The 16,479-nt window shown below is 45.8% G+C and overlaps 1 protein-coding gene across 1 annotated transcript; it reads right to left on the bottom strand.

Annotated features, from left to right (window-relative positions):
• LOC102178869 (SLAM family member 9) lies at positions 5,683-15,120 on the bottom strand. The gene is made up of 6 exons (XM_005677205.3): positions 15,019-15,120; positions 10,788-11,129; positions 8,383-8,655; positions 7,759-8,103; positions 7,391-7,657; positions 5,683-6,108 (listed from the first exon to the last, which is right to left on the bottom strand). The coding sequence occupies exons 1-6, from the start codon at positions 15,065-15,067 to the stop codon at positions 6,035-6,037; spliced, it is 1,350 nt and encodes a 449-aa protein (XP_005677262.2). The 5' UTR covers positions 15,068-15,120; the 3' UTR covers positions 5,683-6,034.

Raw genomic sequence — 16,479 nt, 5'->3', positions numbered from 1 at the left:
GACTCAGAGGGAGAGGGAGAGGGTGGGATGATTTGGGAGAATGGGAATTCTAACATGTATACTGTCATGTAAGAATTGAATCTCCAGTCCATGTCTGACGTAGGGTGCAGCTTGCTTGGGGCTGGTGCATGGGGATGACACAGAGAGATGTTGTGGGGAGGGAGGTGGGAGGGGGGTTCATGTTTGGGAACGCATGTAAGAATTAAAGATGTTAAAATTTTAAAAAAATAAAAAATTTAAAAAAAACTTTAAAAAAAATAAAATAAAATAAAATTTAAAATAAACAATTGTAAAGTTGCGGATACTGCCCAACTAGGCTCTACCCACTGTAGTGTAGACAAACAGAAATGATTGTGCTCCATCTTCCACAGAGATTTTATTAATAATTCACTCATTCATTTTTTTTAATTCACTCACTCAAGAAGCATTTAATGGCCACCTATTGTGTTCTATGGGCTTCCCTGGTGGCTCAGTGGTAAAGAATCTGCCTGTCAATGTAAGGGACGTGGGTTCAATCCCTGGGTTGGGAAAATCCCCTGGAGATGGAAATAGCAACCCACTCCAATGTTCTTGAGTAGGAAATCACATGCACAGCGAAGCCTGCTGGGCTACAGCCTATGGGATCACAAAAGGGTCAGACATGACTTAACAACTAAAGAACAACAGCACTGAGTGCTATGGTCAAGAAACAGAGATAAATAAGGCGTGACTCCTAACCTCAAAAAGCTCTGATCTGATGAGAAAAATAAATGAATCAAGAAGCAGCTGGACAGATTTGAGTTTGGATAAAGAATTATGGGAACAGAGAAGAGAGAGCCAGCCAGATGGAGCAAGGGCAATCAGCCCTCTGGCCAAGGGGAGAAGCAGGTATGATAGCACAGAGGCTCCATAGCAGCCACGGGGCATTAATGGCTGTACTTTGGAGTGCAGAGAGAGAACAGGCGGGGAAATAAGCCACATTGTAGAAATCTGTTTACTTTTCAATGGAGAAAAGCTAAGGGGGCTTTCCCAACAATTTGTTGCTCCATAGTCTAGACTGCCAATTTACTTTTTCATACCAATCATGGAACAATGGACCAGTTCAAAAATGGGAAAGGATTATGTCAAAGCTGTATATCATCAACTTGCTTATTTAACTTATATGCAGAGTGTATCATGAGAAATGCCAGGCTGGATGAAACACAAGCTGGAATCAAGATTGCTGGAAGAAATATCAATAACCTCAGGTATGCAGATGACACCACCATTATAGCAGAAAATGAAGAGGAACTAAAGAGTCTCTTGAGGAAGATGAATGAAGAGAGTGAAAAAGCTGGCCTAAAACTCAACATTCAGAAAAACTAACATCATGGCATATGGTCCCCATCACTTCATAGCAAATAGATGGGGGGTGGGGAATGGAAATAGTGACAGGCTTTATTTTCTTGGGTTCCAAAATCAATGCAGATGGTGACTGCAGCCATGAAATTAAGACACTCGCTCCTTGGAAGAAAAGCTATGGCCAAACTAGACAGTGTATTAAAAAGCAGAGAGATCACTTCGCCTACAAAGGTCCATATAGTCAAAGCTATGATTTTTCCAGTAGTCACATATGGGTGTGAGAGTTGGACCATAAAGATAACTGAGCACCGAAGAATTGATGCTTTTAAACTGTGGTGTTGGAGAAGATTCTTGAGAGTCACTTGGACAGCAAGGAGATCAAATCAGCCAATCCTAAAGGAGATCAATCCTGAATATTCATTGGAAGGACCGATACTGAATTGGAGCTGAAGCTCCAACACTTTGGCCACCTGATGCAAAGAGCCAACTCATTGGAAAAGACCCTGATACTGGAAAAGGTTGAAGGCAGGAGGAGAAGGGGACAAAAAGGACAAGATGGTTGGATGGCATCACCAACTCAATAGACATGAGTTTGAGCAAGCTCCAGAAGTTGGTGATGGACAGGGAAGCCTGGTGTGCTGCAGTCCATGGAGTCACAAGGAGTCAGACCCGACTGGGCAATTGAACAACAACAATAATACAACTGTAACTAATTTACTTCTGAGAGTCAGTCATTCCTTCGTGTTCTCACCTCTTTTTGCAACACCCAAGTGCTTCCGGCCGTGCCTAACACTTAGACAACACTCAGGTCACACTTCACACACAAAATAGCGTGTAATAAACACCCACTTTCCTCAGCTTTTTATGGGTAAAGACCAGGGTTTGAGCCTCTTCTCACCTAGATTTCTGAGGGCTACAATAACTCAGGATCTTTATATATATATATATATATATATATATATATATATATATATATATATATATATATATATATATATATATATGTATACACGATCTGTGCTGAGTCTTTTGCCACCTGCAGGCTTTGTCTAGTTGCAGAGAGTGGGGGTTACTCTTTGTTGCGGTGTGCAGGCTTCTCTGCTGTGGCTTCTCGTTGCAGAGCACAGGCTCTAGGTGCAAAAGCTTCAGTAGCTGCAGCACAGGCTCAGTAATTGTGGCTGGGGGGGTCCTACAGCACCTGGGCTCCAGTAGGTGTGACGCATGCTCTGTGACATGTGTGCACTCATAGGCAGGCTGTTTCCCATCTACTGCACAAGGGAAGTCCCTCAGGATCGTTTCTATCAGGAATAAGCCTCCCATGTTGCTACCCAGCTGAGGTTAGTGATAAAGTACTCCGCTCCCACAAACACTGGTGACTTCTGCACGGTCTCTAAAACAAACCCTGAACAAATTCTTCCTTCTCCCCCATATCCCAGTGCCAGCCTACAGCCCATGAGTGAAGGGTGCTGATTCTCTTCAGATGCAGAGAGTGGCACAGGTTCACATTCTAAGTCTGTGCCGTCAATCACTATGTATGTCCTGCCGCAGAGCATGCTGTGTGTGAGCAGTACACAAGATCACTGACAGCCCCAGAATGACTTCCTCAGTTAGGGCATTTCGTTATCTTTTCAGTAAGCATAAATATTAACTCATTAATAATGTTGAATTATGCTGAATGCATAATTGAAGCTGGATTTACTGAAAAGATATCCAACAGTGATTAAGTTTATTTGTTTCAACTAAAGCTTCACTGGCTATCCCTGCACCTTTGTTTAAACTGTTCTGAGGAACTCCCATCTCCTATCTAAGTCTTCCCAACCCCAGTCAGTTTCCTAGAACTTTCAATTATCTTGTTGTCACTGTTGTTCCTTAACTCTTTATGTTTTTTAGTATTTTAATTTTTTAAATATTACATATATACACACATATGGCCTTTAAAGTTCAACTTAGTAACATAAAATATAACAAAAATTAGTCAACCTCTGCCGCAGGACGGAACTTCTCTCCCACATAGGTAACTATCATCAATTCTTTGTTTCTCATATTCCCTTGATATATAGAAATAATATATCTGGTTCTGCTATTTCTTGAGTTCAGGCACTATTTATTGACTTCATGCTATGGGAATGGGTATTTGGCTGTTTTATACCCTACGCTTCTTCGCCTTGCTCACTGCCACCCCACATTCCCCCTTAACAACACAAAAACTTTCCACAAAGTCTACCAGGAGAGTGGTGACATACTTTTTGGTAAACTAATATTCAATATTAAAGATAATATATACTCACATTTGAGTCACATAGAGCATTACGGCTGCATTTCCTTTTTAACAGCTCTTGGTTTTTCCTCAAGCCAATCATTTCTTTCTTCCACTTGTAAAACTTAGCTTAATGTGGTCAAATACAGGCATCAAGTAATCTAGCAATTCCACCTTTTCTGTGCCTTCAGAACTCTGAATCCTACCAGTAGGGCTTCATAATATGTGACCTCAAAAAATGTCACTTTAGGATTTATCCTCTTAACTACTTTTACATGTAACATACATCAATTTTGATTATGTTTATCATGCTGTATATTACATCCCTGTATTTATTTATCTTATAACTGAAAGTTTGCACTTTTTAAACACCAGTTCATCCAATTCTCCCTTCTCCTACCTTACTGCTTCTGATAACCACAAATCTTATTTACAAAACAGAAGCAGATTCACAGACATAGAAAACAAACTTTTGGTTACCAAAGGAGAAGGTGGAGGGGGTGATAAATCAGTTTGCTGTATGTCTGAAATTAACACAGTGTTATAACTGACTATATTTCAATAAAAATTAATAAATAAAATTTAAAAAAATTTTAAAGAGTGGAGTCTCTATTCCCCACAGCTCTCTGGCTCTCCCACAAGTAAGCCCCAGTGATTTTCAAAGTCAAACATTCTGGGGGCTCATCTTCCCCCAGTGCAGGGCCTCTGCTCTGGGGATCTCAACATGGGGCTCAGACCACTCACTCCCTGGGGAGAACGTTTGTAATTGCAGTTGTCCTCTTATTTGTGGATGGTCTACCTGAGGATACTGGTCTTGACTATACCATGTCTCACTCTGGCTACTTCCTTGTCTCTTTAGTTGTAGAAAATCTTTTCTGCTAGTCTTCCAGCTTTTCTCATTGATTGATAGTTCTCTGTAAATAGTTATAATTTGTGTGCCCATGGGCTTCCCCGGTGGCTCAGAGGTTAAAGTGTCTGCCTGCAATGCGGGAGACCTGGGGTCGAGACCTGGGGTCGATCCCTGGGTCAGGAAGATCCCCTGGAGAAGGAAACGGCAACCCACTCCAGTATGCTTGCCTGGAGACTCCCATGGATGGAGGAGCCTGGTGGGCCACAGTCCACAGGGTAGCAAAGAGTCGGACACGACTGAGCAACTTCACTTTCTTTCTTTCTTTGTGGGAGGAAGACAGTTCAGGGTCTTCCTACTCCATCATGGGCCATTCTATTCCTTTTTAAAAATGTAATATCTTCTCATGTTTCTAAGAATATTAAATACAGATTTGGGGGGGTATTTTTTTTTCTCTTGCTCCCTGCATGCTCTCTCTTTCAAGTTTTTTTCTTTTTTCTTTTTTTAACTGATTCTGTTTGTTTGGAGACTCTCATTCACAGTTTTCCTCAAATATCTTGTGATCTTGGCTGCCTATTTATATTTCAGGATATACTTTACTAGAATCTTTGTAATGGATGGAGTGTCAATTTTCATTGTAAGCGAAGTAGAAACTAAAGTAATCGAGAGTGAAAAAGAGATGTTCAAGGTCATTCTCTCACCTAAATTATACTTTTGGCTCCATTGTTTGCACATGGTTCTAACTCTAGAGCAATCTATTTAGCACGTCAAAGCAGCTTGCTGTCAAAACCTCCAGTTTCTTTCTTTTGCTAGCTATTGAACACTCAAGGAAATTTTAGGCTAAAGATTCCATTTTCTTCTTCCTTTTACAAAAGCAGAAAGGAAAAAAAAATGCGCAATCATATAGGACTCCAATTTTTATGAAACTTCCTAATAGTCCTCAAATCTTAAACAGAATGTTCTCAACTCTGATCCATCTAGTCATTCATGTGTTAAAATATATATATTGAGATATCTACCATAAGCCAAGAACCCTCAGTGGCTGAATGTCTTGTGGGGGAGATAGACAAAAAACAAGTAAACTAACAAATTAATGTATACTTACAAATTATGATAATTTGACAAAACCATCTGGGTACAATGACCCAGGAAGATTTGCTTAAATAAGGTGGTGAAAGAATGCTCCAAGGAGACAAAATTTAAGTTGAATCTAGGCCCTCTCAGCCCACTTACATAAATTTTAACAAAAAATAATATCTATGCACAATATTTAACAATTTTATTATCATTATATATTATATTTCAAACCATTCAATTTTTCTTAAATTGAATAAGCCTCTTTTCTTTCTGAACACGTTAAAACACAATTAAAACATAAGCAGATGGTTTTAAACAGAAAAATACATAGCTGTTTCTTCATTGTTTTGAACTCAGTTTGCAAACAGTCAGTTTCATGCTTTAATCAGTACAAGTGTTTCTCACACCTGGAGATTTGGGTATCAGGCCACATTCCTCTTTCTTTCTCTGTGTAGACTTCCTTATCTGTGTTTCACAGAGTGAGCTTCTTTTCACATTCCTACTCTTGGCTTTTCCGCATGTCAAGTTCCAATCTATTTAATCTGCAAAGCTCCCAGGATCAAAAAGAGAATGAACTCTTTCCTCAGGCAGCAGGGTAGGAAGGAACCTGAATTAACAATGATCACAGGTTAGGATTACAGTTTAAACATCTATTCCAAGCTGGGTATTGGAGGTGCAGAGAAAGGTAAGCATGGGCTTTGTCATGATTCAATTGAGGAGACAGACACGTGCACAAAGGCCATCTTACAGCATGCTTGGGGTTCTTCTAAAGTCATTTACTAGAGTTAGCTGGAGGTGGTGACGATTGTGAGTTCCCCAAGGGGTGGGAATTTATCCAGACCTCTTCTTTGCCATATCTTCAATGACTAGAACAACATAGGCCTTAAAAAGGCTCTGTAAATGTGTGTTGCTTATGAATAAAGAGGTGCTAAAATATTTATACTTTAGATACTGGGCAGACACAGAAGTGTTTTAAGCAGAAAAGAAACACAAGCACTTCTTTCACTTAGAAGTCCTAGCAGCACCATCAGGAGGGTGACTGGGAGGGGAGAGAAGTTAGGAGACCAGGTGAAGAATATGTGAAGCAAGGAAGGTGTGAGCATAGGCAGGTAGCATGGGGAAGATAAGTGTTCTAAATAACACCTGACTCTCTGCCTTTGGCAACAGGAAGAAAGGAAGAGGTGTGGGGAGAGGCTGGGCAAAGGACAGCAGCATTCCTGAAGAGGACGGTGGCTGGAGAGAAAAAGTCCAGGAGAGAGCTGCCCAGGTGGCTGAGGAAAGCAGGTCAGGGATAACAATTGAGGAGTAACCCATGAGCTTAGCCATCAGGACGCCACTGGGACAAACCAGCCATGAGGGGTTGAAGAGTGGATGGTTGGTGCGGAACCAGAGGCAGGAAGCAGAGACAACCGCTTCAGAAGTCAGTGGAGAAGACGAGAGGGACAGGTGTGTTGGGACTGAGGTGGTTCCCTGCCGTGGCCTGTGAAAGCCAGGAGAAGCTACCCTTGCCTACCAGAGGAACACAGTCCCATTGCCCTCTCAGAGCAGCTACAGGCAAGGAAAAGGGCAGAAGCTTCACAGGCAAGGAGGTCTGGGGCCCCTCCTCCAGGGGCTCTGCAGGGCTGAATGGGGTGAGTGAACCAGCTTTCCTCAGGGAGCCCCAGGAACGAGCCATTACCCAGCTGAGCCTGCCACACGTCTAGGCACGGGGCCGACGGAAGGTGAGCAGAGCTCCCAAGTTCTCATCTCCAGCCAGCCCAGAGACACTCCCTGTTGCAAACTAATCCAGCCCTCCTTTTCTTCAGTCATTCCCAGAACCCCAAGGAAGGCAGGCAGGCATGCTGAGAATCTGGACTGGGAGAGAAGGGTTCTCAGAAGGAAGCAGTTACCTGAGCAGAGGGGCTTGACGGAGATGGAGCTGGAGCTCTGGCTGACAGGGTTCTTGACTGTACAGTGATAGCTGTCGCTGACCCCAGATCTCCAGGAGATGCTGAGAGTGGTGCCCCCATGTGACACAACCGCCCCCTGGCCTCGGGGGTCCCAGCTGTACTGAACATCCTCTCCAGCCTGGTCCAGCAAACAGGCCAGGGTGATGAAGCAAGTCCCATCCTTCATGATCTGAGAGCTGGCTGTGATTTTGGGCTCCTGCGGTTTCTCTGTGCCAAGAAAGGAAGGTTCAAGCTATGAGAAGGCTCCAGCCTGGCCAAGCAGAGGAGAGGGAAGGTCAAGTCCAAACGTAAGCCCTCTAACCCCTCACCATAGACATGCAGGATGAAATCCTTGGTGATGTTGATTGGGGGACTATGCAGAGTTATCCAGGCTCTGTAGGGGCCAGAGTCCTGCAGCCTCAGGGAGCTGATCTGAAGAGAGTAGCTGTGGCAGGGGATGCTCAGCCGCTGGCTGTAGGGTCCCTGATTCCCAGCAACCAGGATTGGCTCACCTGCTGGTCCTGGTTGCAAAATAGCAACAAGGCCTCGAGAGCTCCAGGTAACCTTTTCTACCTCCTGCCCCACTGGGATCTCCAGGGGCAGAGTGGCTGACTTCCCAAGGGTGCCGATCACTGTCTCCCCTACTGATTCCTCGCTGCCCAGGATTCCTGGCCCTGCAGATGGAGAGAGAAAAACCACAGCTTCTGCGTCAGGGCCTCCCTGCCCACTCAGCGCAGCCACAGGTCTCAGCCATCCCCTCCTGCCCAGACCCCTCCAGGCTCCCCCTTGACTCCAGTGGGTCTCCCTCTCCCCGACCACTCGGACACACCCTGGCCCACCCACGCTCTCTCGAGTGTTTGCCTTTCTCCTCGGGGCCTGAAGGAGACAGGACTCCTTCCTCCACCTTCCATTTCAGAGCTGTCAAGCAGGGTACATGCTCGGATTCCAGGTACCTGAGCATGAAGGCAGCACCAAGATGGGAAGGGAGCTACTGTTACTGACTGGGTTCTTGACTGTGCAGGTAAAGTTCAGCGCGCTGTCCCCAGGCTGCAAGGTGACACTCAGGATAGACCCTCCATGGGACAGAGTGGTCTGGGGTCCCAGGGGTGTCCAGCTGTAGGTCACAGTGCCTCCTCTGCTTTCTGCCACGCATGTCAGGATGATGAGGCAGTGTCCATTCCCACTAATTCTGGTGCTCATTGTGACATGGGGCTGGGTCAGCTTCTCTGTGTGTCAAGAAAAGAACCAGTTGAGGACTGGGAAACTGCTCTGGGCCTTCCCTTCATGGGGCAGAAGTAGGAAGTGCTGCCACCAAGCCCCTGCATCACACTGAATACACATAAGAAACAACAGAGATAGAATTCTGCCCACATCTATTCTAGAGCTTTGGACTTTATAAGACATGTCACTTAATATCTCCTCTGATTCTTGGAACAATAGTATGAAATAGTAGCTTCATTGATGGGATTAATCTCCTTACAGCCCAAAGGACCCTCAAGGGTCTTCAACACCACAATTCTTTGGTGCTCAGCTTTCTTTTATGGTCCAACTCTCACATCCATACATGACTACTATAAAAACCATAGCTTTGACTAGAGGCACTTTTATCGGCAAAGTAACGTCTCTGATTTTTAATATGCTGTCTATCTCCTGAGCCTAGAAATAAAAACCCTTTTTCCTACCTGGGTTTCCCTTGTGGCTCAGCTGGTAAAGAATCTGCCTGTAATGCAAGACCTGGGTTCAATCCCTGGGTTGGGAGGATCCCCTGAAGAAGGGAAAGGCTACCCACTCCAGTATTCTGGCCTGGAGAATTCCATGTACTGTATAGTCCATGGAGTCATAAAGAGTTGGACACCACTGAGTGACCTGCACTTTCCTACCTGCCTGCAAAGCTGTCATGGGACAACTGTGACTTGGGAAATGCCCTGCGAAGCATGAAAATCTGGCCTTTTATCATAACTGTTGCCCCAGAAACCGTCTCTGGAAGACCCCAACTCTGATCAGTTAGCACAGCCTTATATCCTGTTCAGAATCCACACTGAGCTTGTCCTACCAGAACAGCCATCAGCACAGTGAGAGGGCCTCTCCCACCACCTCTGGGTGAACAGCCCTGCCCCAGGTCCCAACAGCCCTCCAGCCAGTGTTCCCTTGCTCTGTCTGAGGAATGGGCCACAATCATTCCAAGCCAATTTATGACAGAAATGCTTTCACCCCAACCATGTGAACCTGACCAGGGCAATTCTGTCAACCCAAGTTTAAAAAAAAAAAAAAAAAAAACCCTTCATCTATTAATAATAGGAATATTCCCTGTTCCATAATCCAGGAAATTGTATGAGAAGGTTCTCCACTTTCCTGCACTCACTCATCTTCCTGTGTTCATCCTCATGATTCATTGATACCTTCCAGCCACAGCATCCTGGTGACCTTGCCTGGTGAACTTGCCATCCACGGCAACATTGTCCCTCAGGCAAAGACTGGAATCACAGCTAATCCAAGTCTTGCAAAGGCCTTGTGATCCTCCCAGAACATGAGAAGTGGGTGGCATGTGAGGCATTTCCTTGAAGCCATCTCCTACGGGCCTCCCACTGGTCCCTCCTGTCATGAGCTGTTTTTGTCTTGAGGTCCCAGACTTCCTGCTCCATCCCCACAGAACAGAGCTGCTGACTATGAAATTTCTCTGCAGTCTAGAATTGGCTTCTCAGCAACTCCCATTATGGTCATCTGGCCCCTTTAGCCTCAGTGTCACCCTTTCTGGGCTGTGGGATGGGGACCCCGGGATCTAAGCCCTTCGGCCCCTCTCCCTCTCTACGTAAGTAATAAATAGGCTAAATCTAAAAGTGCCTGACTGTGTCTCCACTGGTCAACATTGCTGCTGTGTGTGCCTGGCACCCCCGCCCCACTGTATTCTTTATAGTTTCCCCTGCTAAAACAATCACTGACATTTCCTTGAGGAATGTGATAGTAGTGTTCTCCTACATCTGTACAGAGCTTTACAAAGCTCTTTCTCGTGAACTTTATTCTCACAAAAGGTAATGTTCTATTTTAGCAAGGAGGATGCTTCAGACTTCACAAGTCGGTTGTGGCAGAAGCTGGTTCTCAGGGCCCAAAATCCCATTCTCTGCCCAAACGTAGGGATTCTACTGCAATTGGTCTGGGACACATCCCAGCCATCAACATTTTTTAGGATATTCTCCCAGGCAACTCTACTTTCCATGTTTTTCTCAGTTAAACACATGTTAGTCTCATAATTAGAAAGAAAACTATAATTGTTTCTAAAAGGTAAGTGGAAAAGTCTATAAAAGTAACTGAAAGTCAGGCTCCGCACACACCCACCTGTTGCCATACCCCAGACACTCACCGTAGACGTGCAGGCTGTACTCCCTGGTGTGGGTGAGGCGGGAGCTCCGAAGATTAACATGGGCTCGGTAGGACCCCGCATCTGCCCAACTCAGGTGGCTGATCTTCAGGGAGCGGTCTGGGCCCACCACACTCAGACGACCCCAGTACCGTGAGTCTGCCTGGTGAAAGGTGTCTGGTCCTCCAGCTTCTACCAAGGTTACCGTGGCTATTGCCCCAGGGACCGAGCGACATACCCAGGAGATGCTCTCCACCTGCTGTCCATCCTGCAGCTGCAGGGGCAGAGTGACAGAGCCCCCCAGGGTCCCAGTTACCACCGTGGGGGCTCTGGAAGCCCCTGGTCCTGCAGACAGAGAACAGCCTGTTACATTGAAGGCTCACAGCAGGCCTGAGGGAGAGTCAGGGCCATGATTCAGTTCAGTTCAGTTCAGTTCAGTCGCTCAGTGTGTCCACTCTTTGTGACCCCATGAATCGCAGCACGCCAGGCCTCCCTGTCCATCACCGTCTCCCAGAGTTCACTCAGACTCACATCCATCGAGTCCGTGATGCCATCCAGCCATCTCATCCTCTGTCGTCCCCTTCTCCTCCTGCCCCCAGTCCCTCCCGGCATCAGAGTCTTTTCCAATGAGTCAACTCTTCGCATGAGGTGGGAAAATAGAGACACACAGAATTTAGGTGCCTTGCTCAAGACAACATTGCTAGTAATAGACAGAACTAGAACTCAAGAGGGATTGATGCAGAAGCTGATGCTCCAATACTTTGGCCACCTGATGCAAAGAGCCAGCTCACTGGAAAATACCCTGATGGTGGGAAAGATTGGGGGCAAATGGTGAAGGGGATGTAAGAGGATGAGAGAGTCCATCACTGACTCAGTGGACATGAGTTCAGCAAAATCTGGGAGGTAGTAGAAGACAGGGAAGCCTGGTGTGCTGCAGTCCTTGGGGTCACAAAGAGTCAGACATGACAGTGACTGAAAACGACAACCTCCATGCCACAATGGTTTCTTCCACATTTATATTAATTAATTAACATATAAGGAAATAATCAATGAAGGCTGTCCTAAAGCTTGCAGGTGCTAAGTACCCTGGAGAGTAAGCAAAATCCTTGGGAGGGGCCCTGGTGTGGGGGAAAAGAGGTGGATAATCTCTAATGTTTCTGTGAGTCCATCTCTTGCCAATTCAGGGAAAAGGAACAGAAATCATCCAGCCCAGTCGCATCCACACAAGAATTGCCTTGCAGCATCCCCCATGATTGCTTATTTGGCCACTTCTGAGACAAAAGCCAGCTCCTCTCAGGCACAGCCAGAATCTGGGAACATATCTTTCTAGAGCAGGGGGGCTAGTGTTGTGCTGGCCAGGTCACATTAAACATGGTGAGAGGGACAAGCATTTGGATACCAGCCTATAATGCACTTGAAAGAAGAGTGTAACTCCAGGGCGCTAGTCAGTTCAAGCCCTTGCTCTACCAAGTGCTAGCTGTGTGATCTTGGGCAAGTTACTTAACCTTTGTGAGTCCAAGTGTTCTAACCTGTGAAACAGGGTTGCCATCTTCCAGGATTTTGTGTTAAATTAGACAATCACGTAAATACTTCACTATGGTATTATTCAAGATACTTAATGTCACTGAGGGTTTCCTTGGTGCCTCAGATGGTAAAGAATCTGCCTGCAGTGCAGGAGTCCTGAGTTCGATCTCTGGGTCAGGAAGATCCCCTGGAGAAGGGAATGGCAACCCACTCCAGTACTCTCGCCTGGAAAACCCCAAGGACAGAGGAGCCTGGTAGGCTGCAGTCCATGGGGTCGCTAAGAGTTGGACACGACTGAGCAACTTTACTCTCACCTTTCACTTTCATGCATTGGAGAAAGAAATGGCAACCCACTCCAGTGTTCTTGCTTGGAGAATCCCAGGGATGGCAGAGCCTGGTGGGCTGCTGTCTATGGGGTCGCACAAAGTCGGACACGACTGAAACGACTTAGCAGCAGCAGCAGAGTACATCATGTGAAATGCCAGGCTGCATGAAGCACATGCTGGAATCAAGATTGCCGGGAGAAATATCAATAACCCCAGATACGCAGATGACACCAGCCTTATGGCAGAAAGCAAAGAAGAACTAAAGAGCCTCTTGTTGAAAGTGAAGAGGAGAGTGGAAAAACTGGCTAAAAACTCAACATTCAAAAAATTAAGATCATAGCATCCAGTACCATCACTTCATGGCAAATAGATGGGGGGAAAATGGAAACAGTGACAGACTTTATTTTCTTGGGCTCCAAAAGCACTGCAGATGGTGACTGAAGCCATGGAATTAAAAGACACTTGCTCCTTGGAAGAAAAGCTATGACAAACCTAGACAGCATAGACATTACTTTGCTGACAGAAGTCCATCTAGTCAAAGCTATGGTTTTTTCAGTAGACATGTATGGAAGTGAGAGTTGGACTATAAAGAAAGCTGAGCGCAGAAGAGTTGATGCTTTTGAAGTGTGGTGTTGGAGAAGACTCTTGAGAGTCCTTTGGACTGCAAGGAGATCAAACCAGTCCATCCTAAAGGAGATCAGTCCTGAATATTCATTGGAAGCACTGATGCTGAAGCTGAAGCACCAATACTTAGGCCACCTGATGTGAAGAACAGACTCATTGGAAAAGACCCTGACGCTGAGAAAGATTGAAGGTGGGAGGAGAAGGGGACAACAAAGGATGAGATGGTTGGATGGCATCACGACTCAATGGACATGAGTTTGAGTAGGCTCCAGGAGTTGGTGATGGACAGGGAAGCCTAGCGTGCTGCCGTCCATGGGATCGCAAAGAGTCAGACACAACTGAGAGACTGAACTGAACTAAACTGTGCTTTTTGTTGGCTTGTTTGTTGGCTTACTTCATTCTGCTTCATACAAATAGCTGTGTTGTTTGTCCTTCCCCATAGCTCAGGAGTTCCCCAAGGAGAGAAGATAGAAGGGAATTAGTTAAGCAATAAAGTAGAGTAAGACTGACGGTTTAGCCGAGTGGCTAGGTGCAGTGGGATGTGTGCAGAGCTTCCTTTTCTGAATCCTGTTTCTGGATTTAAGTGGGGGAAAGAGACAGAAAAGGATCAGCTCAGGACATGAATCCTTGGTGCCAGACACTGGGCCAAGTGCATTACACACATTATTTTATTTAACCTTCACAGCAATCTAGTAATGTCCATGTTCTTATTCCCACTTCACAGATGAAGACCATGACACTCAAAGAGCTTAAAAAGCCTACTTGCCCAGAGTCACTGGCTATTGGAAGCAGCAGAGTCCACATGAAACCCAAGTTCGCCTGCCCCCAAAGCTGACGTTCTGTTGACTACCCTGCGCTGCCAACAGCAGGACTGTACCCCACCTCATTCCTCCCTGTGTACCACTCACCTCTACCCCCTCACACACAGCACAGCACCAGCACACCAGAGGCCTCAATAGATATTTCTGGAACTGAACCCAAGAAATATGAACATTTTTTTAAGGCAAGATCTGTCTCACCCATTTCTTCATGTGCCCAAAGGATGCCCCCATGGACAATGATCTCCAAGGGCATGACCTGAACACCACGGAAGAAGGGAAGCTGACTGATTCATTTACTCTGTGGGAGGACAGGAACGTGGCGGCAAGGGGAACCTGAGAGGAATCCGTTCTCTGAGTTTCAGTTCTGTGAATTTGGTTGGAGACAGTCTGGTTCTGAGTTTCCTTGTTGCTTCTGCATTCCCACAGCTGTGCTGACTTCCATTCTCACAGATCACCAGCTGTGCGCCAGAAGGTGTCACCTTCTGTCTTAGTTCATCTTCGGTAAAGTGGGCTTAATACTCTCTGCCTTATCTATACCACAAGATTGTTGGAGGAATCAGACTATTTTAAATTTGAGTAAAAGTTCTTTATAACCTGCCAAGTTTTAAACACCTCTAGGGGATTCTATGGCAGGCTTAGGGCACACCCTAAAGGCTAGAGTGGGGGCCACCAGGAAGTCAGGTAACATCCTGGTAAGGACGTCCAGGCTCCTTGTGACTCACTAGCAGTGTGAGAGTGACAAGACACAATCAGGGTTTGCATGATCTGAGATGACAGTACACACACCTCACACACACTACTTCCGTCCCTGCCTCAAACACATATACAAGCACTTACACACAGTCTGGCTCCCAGTGAAGCAACACCTCCAGTGAAAATGACCACCCAACGTGTAAGGAGGTAGAGATGCCTGGGAGGTAGTGGCAGGGACAGACTCACCAGGGAGAAGACCAAGGAGGAGCAAGGACCACGGGAGAGAAAACGCCATTCTATACAGCAGACTGGCCCGCCTCAGGATGGCCAACGGACCATATGTGTATAAATGTCAGCCCACAGACATTCATTTCCCTCTTTCAGAGCTCAGTTTAACCACATGTAGCTTTGAGTCACAGGGTGTAAAAATAAAGGAACATGAAAGAAAGAAGCATGAGAAGCAGCAGAGTGAGCTATAAGCCAAAGCTAACAATGTCTCAGCCTCACTTTAAACACTCCCAAGGTCCCCCATCACTTATAAGCTAGTCTAACTAAGGTCACAGTCTTGGAGGACAAAATCCTTCAGGCTCTGCTGGCTTCCCGTCTTGAGCTTGGTCTCATGTTCTGTCACTAAGTCTCCCATCCAGGACTCCCCACACACGATTTCTTACTGCTGGAAATGGTTGCTGCAACCTGGTTTACCCTAGTCCCTGCCACCTAGTTCACCTTTCTCCACCACCCTCCCATTCTCCCATTAAAGTTGTGACCACCTGGGGAAAGACTTCCTTGAAACCCCAGGCCAGAACAGGTGCCCTCTTCTGGGCCTCTCAGTTTCCTCCTATTCACCTCTATGGTTATATCCACCTTGCTTACTATAAAAGTCTGCTTACTCTCATATTCTTTCCCCAGTATACTCTCAGCTCCTTGACGGTAGGGTCTACCTTTTTCAGCTTTTAGTTCCTAGTGACTAACTCAGTATCAGCATATGATATGAATTTAGTTCTTACATACTGTACTTTCTTTAGCATAGAAACAAGGCTGGAAAGACCCAGGAGAAAAGACTTTTGGGCCCACATCTACCTCCAACCACAAAGGACTACCAGATATTATTTTGCTCTCTTGGCCTGTTGGTGGTATGGTTGAGGGAGTTGTCTTAAAAGTCCTGATCCATGGGTGGATGGAGGGAAAAGGTAGAGCTGGGGCAGGTATAGAGATCCCTCCCTTCTTCTCCACACCTAAGAGTCCTGATGGCTTTGCAGGGCTATGCAAACTCCGCTGACATCTCTGTAGGATGTGATTTGACTAGTGTCCCCCGTTGGCTCCCTTACTTCTCAAATTTTGACAAGCATCTCCCTAGTCATTAGTGTATGGTGGCTATACATCCTGACAAAACTTGAAGAGAATCCATGCTGCTTTTAAGAAGGTCACAAGTGGCCTCCCATTGGTCACATGCTATAGACTCTTTGGCCCTTATCTTATGTGACTGCTTGGTGGAATTTGATATTGCAACCCTCCCTGCTTGAAACCTTCTCTTGGGGGTGCTCCAGGATGCTATTCTCACTGGGTTCTCCTCACTCATTTATTCAAGGCATTGCGCTGAGACTGCTGATTCAAAGATGAAAAGAAGTCTCTGCAAGCATGTTGCTCTTAGGCCAGTGGGAAAGAAAACCATATAAATAGAAAAATACAGTGATGTGGATGACTTAG

Source organism: Capra hircus, chromosome 3 (assembly GCF_001704415.2).
Source record: "Capra hircus breed San Clemente chromosome 3, ASM170441v1, whole genome shotgun sequence".
NCBI classification, from domain to species: Eukaryota; Metazoa; Chordata; class Mammalia; order Artiodactyla; family Bovidae; genus Capra; species Capra hircus.
This window is presented reverse-complemented; position numbering and strand designations above follow the sequence as displayed.